General features: G+C 48.6%; 1 protein-coding gene and 1 pseudogene across 1 annotated transcript; one reads left to right on the top strand and one right to left on the bottom strand.

The window, feature by feature from the left end:
- Positions 1-312: 312 nt before the first annotated feature.
- LOC142453174 (PRELI domain-containing protein 1, mitochondrial pseudogene) lies at positions 313-993 on the bottom strand (annotated as a pseudogene).
- A 3,344-nt stretch (positions 994-4,337) lies between these two features.
- On the top strand, positions 4,338-12,060 carry ABRACL (ABRA C-terminal like). Its single transcript, XM_075554463.1, has 3 exons — positions 4,338-4,476; positions 8,776-8,838; positions 11,434-12,060. Exons 2-3 carry the CDS (start codon positions 8,778-8,780, stop codon positions 11,616-11,618), a joined length of 246 nt encoding a protein of 81 aa, XP_075410578.1. The 5' UTR covers positions 4,338-4,476; positions 8,776-8,777; the 3' UTR covers positions 11,619-12,060.
- Positions 12,061-12,776: the final 716 nt, after the last annotated feature.

Genomic DNA, 12,776 nt, shown 5'->3' with positions numbered 1-12,776 from the left:
TTTCAGTACCTGGGACACATCAGAAAGCAAACAGATCTCTGCTCCTGTGGAGCTTAGTCTAGTGTTCAAGACAACATCTCCTGGCCACTGTGAGCTGTGAGGGCAGGTCTGCACCTCTCTGTCTGTCCCTAGCTGCCCATAGGGGAAATAAGCAGGCCTGGCACACACATGGGTGACGTGCTTGGTGTCCTGTAGTGCCAAATGGGCACACATCTCCCCATGCCCCCAGACAGTACATAGAGGCTGGAAGTTGATATTTAATTAAGAAAGCATACTGCAGGCTCGTCAGGGGGGTGGAGCCAGATGGTCTGGTCATGGGTGGGGGCAGGAGGCTGGGCTGGCTACATGAACTGCTTGCTGCTTCTTGGTGACTGCCTTGCTGGCCAGGTCCTTGGCCTTCTCGGTAGCTGCCAGTGCCGTCTCCTTTGCCTTTTCTGTGGCTTCCTTGGCGGTTTCAACAAGCGTCTTAGAAGGGGCCTCACCTTGCAGCTTGGCCAGGATGTATTGAAAGCCCTTCATAGTCTTGGTCACATTGCTTTTTAACTGGGCCCGACCAAATTCCTGGACAACTTGGGAGACACCAAACAAGTTGGAAGAGACCCAGGCTTCCCGGTGGATTTTGGTCCAGCCACTGTTGTTGGCATTCACACGGTAAACACAGCGCTCCTCCACTACCATGAACCGGGCATGGTTGATGTTCCAGGTGAAGGTGGTCATGGTCTGATTCTGTGGGTCCACAACGGAGTCCTCCAGGATGTACACCGAGAGAGCGACATTGGCAGGAAGCAGTCGCTCCGCCCAGCCGGGCATCCTGTTGGTCTTGGTCAGTAGTCGCCTGGATAGGAGCTTCTGGTCAGGGGTCACCTCCCGGTGCACGATGTCTTCTGTCAGGACATGCTTGCTGTAGGGATTCGGGTACCGCTGCCAGAAGGCGGCGAACACTTGGTCCCAGGAACTCCGGAGCACGCTCTGGCCCAGGAAATACTTCACCATCGTCCTGCCAGAGAGGGCTCCGCACCCGCGCAGCATCAGGGGTGCGGAGCCCGGGGACATGCGGAGGCCCTGCTGGGGCTCGGCGCATGCCCGCCACCCTCGCAGGTCAGCAACCGCCACACCGCGCCCAACCAGCCGCCACCATGAGGTGTGGTCAAAAGCCATGGTATTTCTATAGCCTCATTGGGAATTGGATATTGACTAAGGAAGACAGGAATGACGGAGGCATTTGAATCATGGTAATGGTGAAGAACACTGAAAGTACATGGACTGCAGATGAAAGAATCAACCTGTCTTGGAATAAGTACAGCCAGAAGGTTCCTTTTACTCAAGGATGGTTGTGGGATCCAGCCCACATCTGGATGGGTCCTAAGGGGCAGTTGTGTAATTGAAGAGAAGAAATTGAGAAACAAAGAGTTTTAGGGTGCTTACCTTCTTCATGATATCAGGAACCAGGTCCAGGAGAGAGAAAATGTATTCATACATCAACGTATATAGTCTTGGGGCATCCAAGCCCCATTAATTACAGGTAACCACATACACAGCACACTGGGCTGCACCCTAACCCTAGAGGTTCCTGAGTTCATTGGAGGAGTAGCCTAACACCAGTGCTGGGGGCAGGTAAGGGAGAGTAACTGTCCCCTGAACAGGGAGAGCAATAGCAACATGTCTGCTTTAATCTTAATTGTGAGAATGTGATTGGGACTTATCTCTAATTCACAAGTGTGAAGGTCTCCCTCCACCCAGAACACTGGCCTCCTAGGCTTGTTAAATATGATAATAAAGAATTCATCTACATACATTCTCTTCCCAGTCCTCAGTTTCCCACAGATGGTGAGACTTCTCACCTATTAGGACATGTTGGCAGGGGAGACCAGACTCAGGAGAAGGACATCATGTTTGGTAAAGTAGAGGGGCGGAAATAAAGAGATGACCCTGGACAAGCTGAATGGACTTGGTGGCTGCATCGATGGGCCCAGGCTTAGGAGCCATTGTGAGGATGGTACGGGGCCGAGCAGTGCTTCGTTCTGCTGTGCATGGGGCTGCTTTGAGTCAGAACAGGCTAGACAGCATCTCACAACCACAGCAGAGGAAAATGACATTTTTTATTTCGCTTGGTGCAACATAGAGTATAAACACAAGTATTGTATAGAGTAATTTCAGTTTCATATTAACAACAGTTGTTGCATGTGTAGGTAAAATAATTTATTTGGAATCATACCTAATACATAGGTGTTCACTGTAAAAGGGTTAACTGGAATGCAGGCCCGGCAGGAACAGATTGAGAGCAGCCTTGGGGTCTGGCTACTCTAATCCCCTTGGGAAGAGAGCTTTCTTGTTTTTCCTCCATCTTGGACTTCTCTTCTGCCACTGTTGCCCCTTTAAACCATCTTCCCCATCTTCAGGGTTTCTGTTTATTTGAGTGCCTGGCTTACTGTGTCTTGTCTCTTCCTCCCAGCTTAATCTTTCTAGCAGATGTCTCCTCTATTTTTTTTTCATTTCCAATGAGAATCTGATCAGCTTACCTAATTATTTGAGTTCCTGTTTGGCAAGAAATATCTGCACCAGGTCACTTCAGAGGATGATGGCCAGCTGATGGGCTTGATGCTCTTGGATCACATAGCTCCTCTAAACCCAATTCACTGTGGAGGCGGGGACCATTTTGTAGTTGCTCCTGCAATTTCCGTTCTAAGAGTGGAGTCCCTGGGTGGAGCTAACCGTTACTTAAGGTGAAAGATTGGCAGTTGAAATTCACCGAGAAGCACCTCAGATGAAAGGCCTGGTGGTGTGTTTCCTAAAGGCCACTACAATCATGAGAACCCCGTGGACCATAGTTCTGTTCTGAATCCTGAAGCAAACGGAGCCGCCAGGAGCCAGGGTCTATTAGAAAGCTGTTGTTGTTATCCCTTGGCTAGAGCTAGGAATTGTTGGGATCACTTTTATCAACAGGTTCTTAGGATTTTCCCAAGGAGGTCTGGCAAGTGCACATGTACACACACAAACACACGTACACAAACACACACTTACACACAGAGAAGGATATATGTGTATGGGTTTTCTACTCCAATAAACAGTTACAGTCTCAGAAACCCACAGGGGGTCACTATGAGTCAGATAGATGGATGGCTAGATAAATAGGTAGAGATAGATATTTATATAGATGTCTATTTATATAGATGCCCATGTAATGAATGAGTGATATAGTTCCACATACATATGAGAGAGAAATTAAAGCAATAATGAAATAAACTAGCCTCCATTTCTCTGTGGCTGGCTGCCTGCCATCTTCACAATACCTTCTCATGAGACTTTCAGGATGAAGAGATTCCTGGCCAAGAAACAAAACCAGATCACCCCAATCCCCAGTGGCTTCTAATGAAAACTAGTAAGAAGATCAGGTACAACTCCACGAGGAGACATTGGGGAAGAACCACGCTGGGTCTGTAAGGAGTCCCTTGTGTGACGGCTCTTGTGCAGATTTACCTAGGTTCGCTAGCATCCTATCATGCTGAGTTTAAGACTTGGCCACATCTGATCCATTGAACTTGTATTGGCAAGCACCTGCTTTCTTCCTTGATTTTCATGCTTCCGAATGGAAAGGTTAGCAATGAATAAATAACGTGAGGCCATTGGTTAGGGAAAAAGACAGCCACAGTGACTAAAACAAGGTTTCGAGGAATAAATTGATGCGGTGTAGGGAGCAGGGGAGGAGAAAAGGAAGAAATAAGTACTGCCTCAGTGCTTTTTCTTCGCAGTAGAATGAAATGGTTTTCGAGAATGAGTTCTGGTTGGCAAATCAGATGTTGTGGACAGCAGTAGTCTGACGCTTCAGGGGCCCATCTGCTCTTAACCAGGATTTGCAAGGGAATCGCCATTCCACGTCTCTAGGCGATTCTTCTACAGGAGATCTGTCAAAGTACAGATTCTGGTTCAGGCTCTCTGGGATAGACGCAAATTCTCAGAAGAGGGATCAAACCAAGCCAATAGCTTCAGGCCTCTACCCCTGCCACCCACGGAACCAATGTCAGGATCTTCCTGGGCGCCCTCAGCATTCCGCACTTGGTGGCTCTTTGGGTTCTTTCTCCTTGGAAAGGGGTCTCCGCAGGCCACCGACACCTAGGATCGGTGCCGGGGTTTGGGGTACAGGATCTTTGGCTCTCAGCAAGGTGGCTGAAGCTCTGGGTCCGTTTCCCTTAGAAGCCCCAGGCGCCGGCCACCTGCCTGAGGCCTGGCCACTCCTGGGCCGCCTCCTCCCCTAAGTTTCTTCCTCATAGGCTTGTCCCTGGCCGTGTGGGCGGCCCCTTTCCAGATCGTTTAAACTCTTACTTTACACGCCTCCCGCCCACCCCACCCCACCCGAGCCATTCTCTTCGCCTCTGTCACTTCCTTCCCCAGCCTCTTGCTTCCTGGTGTGTCCTCCGAGACTCCGGGAGGGACCACGCGCCCCCAGTTCCCCATCGCAATAGAAGTCGAGGCTGAGAGGTGAGGGAGGCCCTGCCCAGAGGTGGCAGGTACAAAGGCTGCGCGGGGCTATCCGGTTGAAGTCACCAAGGGGTGGGGGAGGGACGCGGGGGGTGGGGAGGTGGTGGCTGCAGCTGGAAAGCCGGACCTGGAAGGGGGCGGGGCGGGGGGTGTCAAGGTTAGGGCAGCACTGGCCTAGGGCTGGAGCGGAGCCGGGCTGGGACCTGGCGGGTGCGCGCCCCGCTTCTCCCGCAGACTTCCGCACCCCGTTCACGTGACGCCTCACCGATGGGCCCGGGGCGACCAGGAAGCGAGCTGCGGTGTTAGGGTTTCGTGCGCGGGGCCAAGTGTCTGCATCTGCGCTTGGCGGTGGCTCCGACAGCCAGTTCTGCAGCGCTGGGCGGGCGGGGGGACAGGCGGCTGGAGGTATTTGGTGGTGGCCCAGGGTAGGGGTCTCTGCAGCGCCCGAAGTGGGTGGTTCGGGGCTCTCCCGGCGCGGGCCTGGAGGGGACGCTGGGGGCTCGGGCCGTTTAAGGGCACACGGGGGGCTCGGGCCTTTTGAGGGGACCTCCGGGGCTCGGGCCGTTCTGTTGCCATCGCGCTGCCCGGGCGCTCACTCTCGGTGCGCGCCGGGCGCACGGCCGGCGGGAGCTGCGGAGACAAAGGCTTCCGGGCCGTGGCCCTCTCCACCCAGGTCGCCAGCCGCAGCCCGCCGGATGGACGGCCCCCCAACAGCCCGGCGCTCCCCAACTCTGCACCGGCCCCCGCGGTGGGGAGCTTGGGGTGGCTTGCGAGAGAAGAAGCATGGGTTTCCTTCCGGGCGATCTCCCAAAGTTGGAGCACGCTTGACCAAATATGGAGTGTGCGCGCGCCGCAGAGGAGGCAGGAAGGAACCCCGTCGCCTGGGACCGGCGGGAGTCCCCGAGGATGGGGGAGGCCTGCTACTAGGTGCCCGGGCTGGGCGAGCAAAGTTCAGCGCTCCAGCAAGCTTGACTTTTTTGGCCACCACAAAATCTCCATCTATTGCTTCCAGACTTAACGAAGCACAAACACACACACACACACACACACACACACACACACACACACACGGGTGTGTTCGCCCTTGGGTGGAGCCCCTTAATAGCTGTAGGCTTTTCCATCCGGCAAAGATGCTTTCTAAGGCTTCTGGGGAGACTTCTGTGGCCTCTCCTTGTTCTTGCTCACTCTAGTCCCAAGCTTCTGCGCTTTCTCCTTACAAAATGGCACACAGATGGAGTCAATTGGACTTCTGCCGAAATACAAACTCACAAACCTAAAACTCACTGCCATTGTGTCAATTCTGACAAATAGCAACCCAATACAAACCCATAGAATCCTCTACTAAATGAAAATGCAAAGCCGTTTTTCACCATACCCTTCACCTACACTTAAGGAGGTGGTTTTGCCTCTCTCTAAGCCTTGAATTCAGTGCTCCTCACTTTACACTACCTCAGAGTGGCAGCTTGGTGATCCTCCAGGGACTCAAGTTGTGTGCCTGTGAAATGGTCTTTGGGTTTGGGCAACATCAAGAAATGGGAAGGGGCGAGACCAGGGTTGTAGAGCGGACGGAGTGAGGTTTCCCATACAATTCTCATCGGAGGCCCTCGCTACCCTTGAAGAAGTGCGGTGTCCAGACAGGGAAAGAAATTTGAATGATTTGTTGCAGCCCTCCCCATCCTTTACTCAGCGATCGAGTTTGATTTTGGTGAAAACTTCTTAACACGAGGCCTCATGATTGCCCTGTGTCCTTGAGAAAATCAATCAAGATGACCCCTTGGAAAGCCAGGAGGACATCACCGTCCCTTTGAGAGCAGAGCTCCGTTCCTTGAAGTCCACTGGCCGGGCAAGCCCCCTCAGGAGCCGGTTTTGAATGGAGGTTTAGTTCGAAGGCACCCTGAGACTAAGACACGTGTGCCGTGGAGAAAACTGCTATGCGGCCATCCACCGACGGCAAGACATGGGAAACACGCTTTGTTTGGAATCAACCCATGTGTGCATGAACTGGGACCCTGAGAGCGCTGTAGTCGTCTGCTCCCCATAATGTTTAGATGCGGCCTGATCAGCAGCACCAGACGCTGAGTGGAAGACTTTTTGAGACTGGGTTTTACGTAGATGTATTTAAGATTCTGCATTGTATTGCAACACAGCTTCTTTAATGATAATGCTCACACACAATGCAGCAGATTGCTCGGGGGAATCTGGGGTCTTAATCATGCTCTGGTAAGCAGGTGGCATATCGTCCTTGATGTCACTCATGTTTCAAAAGCTGCTGGCAAGTCGACACAAGCTGTCTGGATAAAGTGGTTTCTTCAAATCATCTTCCCAGCGTAAATCATAACATGCAGAACCCCTATTTAGGTCCCTATTGGATTTGGAAAATTGATCATTTGGAAACACCTGGAATGATACCTGTACTTTTTGACCCTCGTGGCATTTCATGGGAAGTGCCAGCCTTCTTATGGAAACTCCCTTCTTCCCAACCTCCTTGGGCCCACGTGGCCAAGGCCCTCATCTCCCGTCACCGCTCATTCTCCTGGATTTCTTGCTGCGGTTTCTTCCGTGGTGTTTGCCAGTCTTCCTTCCCTTCTTCGTTCTCTCTCTAAGGCTCTTCTCCCGACTCCTCCTTCTATCCTTCAGTTCACAGAACTGGTCTTTATTAACCCTTCCGTCCTGGTGACAGCTGTGCAGCTGAGTTCCACTGGGAGAACATTCCAGTCGGATCCCTGCAGAGAGGAGTGTACCGGAATTCCAGTCAAGTGACACGAGGGTGGGCTGACAGTGCTGTGGGGACACAGCTCGACTCTGGGAAAGCTCTCTGGAGGAAGTTAGATCTCAGCAGGGACTGGATGTGTGGAAGGTAGCCCCAACAGAGAGGTGCAGGGGTACCCTTGGCTGAGGAGACAGTGTGTGTGTCAGGGCGGAGGTGAGGGCCATCTGATGAACAAAAGGAAGCCCGCCGTGGCCTTTCGCCGTAACCTGCAGTCTGGTAGAGTGGAGGAGGCTGGGAGGTGGGGCAGAATCCAGTTCCTGGAGGACTTAGCAAGCCCTGGTAAACCTCGCAGCGCCTGTTATGTTCTGTACCCCACCTTATCTGAAGGTGAACTCCTTGTAATCATGTCCGCCGAAAACTCTCCATTCCAGTCAGGCTGCCCCGGGCACTGCCAGGAGAAGGACAGGCCGTCCCTCCAAGTGATCCAGAAGTCATCATTGTGGTGGCCTCGTGGTGTTAATAGGACTTTCTGTTGACCTGTCCTCCTAGACTTCAGGCTCTGGAGGACCATGCAGAGGGGAGAACGGGTGTGCACCTGCCTTTCCCCTTGACTTCAGCCCTGCTGGAGCAGAGGGCCTGCCTCAAGTGTGCCACGCCGTGTCTCCTTTGCCCTCCTGCTGTTGTCTGTGTGTTTTGATGGTCCACTCCTCCCCAGTGACCCCAACAGAGCTTTCTGCTGTGCTCTGCGATGTGCACGCTGTACCCCCCCGCTAACAGAGTACCTGTCATACGGCCATTCATTCCAGGCCTTTCTCTGGGCACTGGACGGCGAGCAACATGACAGATGCTCTGCTAATTTGCCCTGCAGTGTTGGCGCCCAGCAGAACCTCCTGAAGAGAACAAGCTTAGAGCCGATACAAGGAGGATCTACCACCCCGTCTGCCAGTTTGCCATCCTCTGGTGGCTTCTTCTTTTCTAAGATGCTGGAAGCTATGCCCCTGTTATTTCAAATCCCTGCTGGGTCATCATCTGTGGTACAGAGGTTTCCCCAGAGCTTCCAGACGAAGAGCTGTTAGGTGGGAAGGCCTGATGATCTACCTGTAAAAGTTAGCCACTGAAAGTCCTGTATACAGAGCACAGCCGACTATTTTTCACTATCGTACTAGCAGGTGGACCCCGAGATTGGAAAGTATTAGGAACACATGCTGGTTGTAACCACAGCATGGTGGCAGCATATGAATGATGGTGAAGGTGGCGTAGGACCAGGCAACATTTTGCTGTCTGTCCATGGGTTCCCGAGGAATCTGTGCTGCCCCAACAACTATTACTAAGAAGGGGGCCGGCTGAGTTCGCCCCAAGGGACAGTGTCAGAGAGTGCTGGGCCCGCAAAGAGCGATTATAAAAATGGAAGGGAAACGGAAGCACTTTAGAGCCACGTGCACCACAAACATAATTCTAAGAAGACAGGACATTGGTGAGAGGAAAGTTTACATGGTAAGAGCTAAGACCCTTGGGATCTGGCAAGATGAGTTCACTGAAATGAAGAAAGGGTAGTAATACAAACACATTTTTTTCTCTCTCTCGGGCAGCAATGAACGTGGATCATGAAGTTAGCCTCTTAGTGGAGGAAATTCATCGCTTAGGGTCAAAAAGTAAGTACTCTCCCACGTAAATTGTGCTTCTTCATGGTTTTCCCCCAGAGCAGCAGGCTTGGCATTTTGATGGAAGCGTGTGAGCGCGTCATCCAGGCTTCCGGACACAGGAAGGAAGCTCAGCCCAAAGTCCCCGTGTGCTTTCCGGAAGCAGCATCTGGGGGACACCGCGCTCCTGCGGGAATGTGATTCCAGCGCAAGGCAGTGTTTGAAATGTTTGAATGGGCGGACAATCACCACGCTTCTCTAATCAGATAATATTGAAAGCCGATAAATGAACCAGATGCAAATTGCTATTCGTCACACTGTTAGGACTCATTCTTTCTGCCTGTGTCACCCACCATGTTTCACATGACAGGGGCTTACATTAACATCGTGCTACACGGTCTGTTTTTCCCAAATTCTTGAGTTTTCTATAATCATGTACTTGTGTACATATAACTAAAATAAGCCATCCTGTAAGTACTTCCTTCTCCCCCAAATAGGCAGATACCATGTAAACTTGGTAGTATTAGCATCCCCTACCCAACACAAAAATTTTATTATTTTTTTCTTCTTTAGATCTTTGTCCATCTCAGCCTCCTGTGAATTGGTCAGATTGATTTGCTCTTATCTTCTATCAGACACTACCCACCAGTCTGTGGAGGCTTACGTGTGATTGTAAGGCAAATTTCACAAGTACCCTGTTTTAGGAAGATTTCCATGCTTCCAACTAGGAAGCAAGCTCAGGCCACCTGCTTCTGGCAGTTAGCCAGTGATAACCCAACAGATTGCAGTGTTCAGATCCACAACTGATCATGGGGATGGCGCTGAACTGGTCAGCATTTCATTCTTTGGGGCATGAGGTGACCACGAATGGAGGGCTGATTCCTGGCAGCTCACAACAGTATTCCTGGAATAGTGGCACTATTTTAATAACAAGAAGAAATCCAGAAACCGACTGCTTTAAAATCAGTAGCTGTACAAACACAAGTATTATAAAATAATGATTGTCACTTCTATAACCATAACAATATTTTCAACTCTGCAGCTTTAACAGGTTACCTTGTCTCACCTGTCCCTGGGAATGGATGACTATTGGGAAGCACATATGAGGCTGTCTTACCTTCTGACATGTGATAGTTATTATTGAAGTTACATCTGGAACAATATTGACGTATCTACACATGACCTATGAGCTCAAGTTAGAAATGGATTGATTTTTTTTCTTTTTATAACTCAAAATTCCTTCATGGCTCTCATTTTGCATTCCATTTAAAAAATTAAGAGGACAAAGATTATTGGAGATTTAAAGTTCTTCATTCAACAGATATTTTTTACGTCTCCCCTTTGTGCTCAATATTAGCAATGCAGAAATAAACCAAATTCTATCTCCACTGTTTGGGTAATGGGAACATGGAAGTGAATGGAAACTATGTGACAGGGAGTGGATAAGAACATATGCTCTAGAATGAGGGTTCCGTCCTAAGCTTTTCTGTGCTTTGGCTTCCTTATTTGTAATAATAACAATAGTTCATGTTGATGATTCACAGACACTTCCTTCCACACTTTAAATTCCTGAAATGATGCATACCTTACAACACTTCGGTTGTGCTCATGTTTTTGCTATTGTGAATAATACTGCACTGAACATGAGTGTACTTGTCTGAAAAACGTCGGAAACCCAAACGCACTAAATCTGACTCATAGCAACCCTATAGGACAGTGGTTCTTGACCTTCTTAATGCCGTGACCCTTTAATACAGTTCCTCATGTGGTGGTGACCCCCTCAACCATAAAACTATTTTCGTTGCTACTTCATAAATGTAATTTTGCTACTGTTATGAATCGTCATGTAAATATCTGATCTGCAGGATGTATTTTTCATTTTTACAAATCGAACATAATTAAAGCATGGTGATTAATCACATAAGCAATATATAATTATAATTCATTAAGTGCCGTTTTACCTCCAGTCCTGCTGCTTTCAACACAGTAGCTGCTTTTAACACATTAGCTGCTCTCTACACAGTAGCTGCTCTCTACAGAGTAGCTGCTCTCTACACATGTATGACTGGTCTGCATAAGTACTTTATGGCGTCAACCTTGTCACATACACCTGTATTTGTACGGAGTGTATGTGATGGGGTTTGGCCCGATGATGTCATCATGCCAGATACTGGTATGTGGGCATATCTGCATGTGGGTGGACCCACCTGCAGACAGATAGAGGAGCAGTGTCTCGGTTCCTAAGACCATCGGAAATATGTGTTTTCTGATGGTCTTAGGCGACTCCTGGGAAAGGGTCGTTTGACCTCCCCCAAAGGGGTCGCAACCCACAGGTTGAGAACCACTGTATAGGAAAAGGTAGAACTGCTCTTGTAGGTTTCTGAGACTGTAACTCTTCACGGGAATAGAAAGCCTCGTCTTTCTACCATGGAGTGGCTGGTGGATTTGAACTGCTGATCTCTGATTAGCAGACTAACCTGTAACCATGACGGCACTAGGACTCTCTGGTTAAGCCCTCGTAGATGGTTAGTAAATATTTTATGTCTCTGCCTTACATGGGGGCATCAAACAGTTTATATTTGTTAAACTTTTATTTTCTTAAATTAGATGCTGATGGAAAGATCAGTGTGAAATTTGGTGTCCTCTTCCAAGATGACAAATGTGCCAACCTCTTTGAAGCACTGGTAGGAACTCTGAAAGCTGCAAAACGGAGGAAGATTGTTACCTATGCCGGAGAGTTACTTCTGCAAGGCGTTCATGATGATGTTGACATTATCTTACTGCAAGATTAATGTGGTTTGCACATCTCTGTGGATTGCTATTTTTTGTTTCTGGAAAACTGGATCATTGTGTCACAGAACAAACTTGTAAGCACACTTAATGTATTTTTGTAGAACTTTATAAACAAAAGGAAGCTCATATTTTAAGAGTCTGTCTTTTTTTTAATATCTTGAAAGGAAGTTTATGTATGACACTGTAAAATAAACAGAGACTTATTATTTTTCTCAAGAATCTAGTTAGGAAAAAAAAAGAATCTAGTTAGGAAATGTCAGCAATGAGGCTTTTTTTTTTTTGGTGGCAGGGGTGGGGTGTTGCCTGGGGAAGTGTTTGCTTCATAAATCATTCTTAGACAATTTTATAGATATTTGCCATTCTGTGAAAGCAAGAAGCAAACTGAAAACCGATGCCACAAGGAATATTATAATTTATGTGTAATAAAGCCATGCCACTATAGTAGAATTGCCTTATTTTATCATTTAAGCATGCATGTGCCTCTGTGAATTACTTTTTTTTGCAATAAGATTAGAGTCACAATAAAAGAGATATTGTTTTGAAGAAAAATTCTTTTAAACGATAGAATTAAAAAAAAAGATGGATAATATGGTTAAAACCCAAACCAAACTTGCTGTCACCAAGTCAATTTCAACTAGATCCTACAAAATATTTATTTTGATATCTTTGTTTGCCAGCCTCTGAGTTAAGGGACCTAAGATGTTCTATGTTTACATGTTCCAATGTGTTGTACAAAACTGAAAATGTCTAACGTGGAATCAGTGGAGGCCACAATGGCCAGAGAAGGTACCCCAAAAGTGAGAGCTTGCTTGCCTGTACTCAAGGGTGGTTGGAACCACTTACCTAGATGGATGAAGATGGGGTGGGGTGGGAGGTGTAACGACTGAAGATACGGCAGAGCGATAGGAATTAGCAAGGCAAGGTAGGCCAGGAGGTTGACCAGAATCTTAGGGAGAAGACAGGATTTGGGCTGGATCATTAAACTGAAGAGGGGTCTGCATTGAAATTAGAGTAGCAATTTCCACAGTGGAGGTGGAGGAATAGATAAACGTCAACCACATTTTTCAGGATGTTGAAACCATAGCATCCAAATTTTCTATAATTAGGATCAGGACCCCACCCCCAGGTCAAACTAACTTAAGCAACAAAAGCATTCA

The sequence above is a fragment of the Tenrec ecaudatus genome, chromosome 7, assembly GCF_050624435.1.
Source record: "Tenrec ecaudatus isolate mTenEca1 chromosome 7, mTenEca1.hap1, whole genome shotgun sequence".
NCBI lineage: Eukaryota > Metazoa > Chordata > Mammalia > Afrosoricida > Tenrecidae > Tenrec > Tenrec ecaudatus.
The sequence above is the reverse complement of the archived record's forward strand: the minus strand, read 5'-3'. Positions and strand labels throughout refer to the sequence as shown.

Coding starts and splice junctions, on each gene's coding strand:
- ABRACL (XM_075554463.1), top strand. CDS start 8,778: ATGAACGTGGATCATGAAGTTAGCCTCTTAGTGGAGGAAATTCATCGC. Junction 8,839..11,433: donor TCATCGCTTAGGGTCAAAAA/GTAAGTACTCTC, acceptor TTCTTAAATTAG/ATGCTGATGGAAAGATCAGT.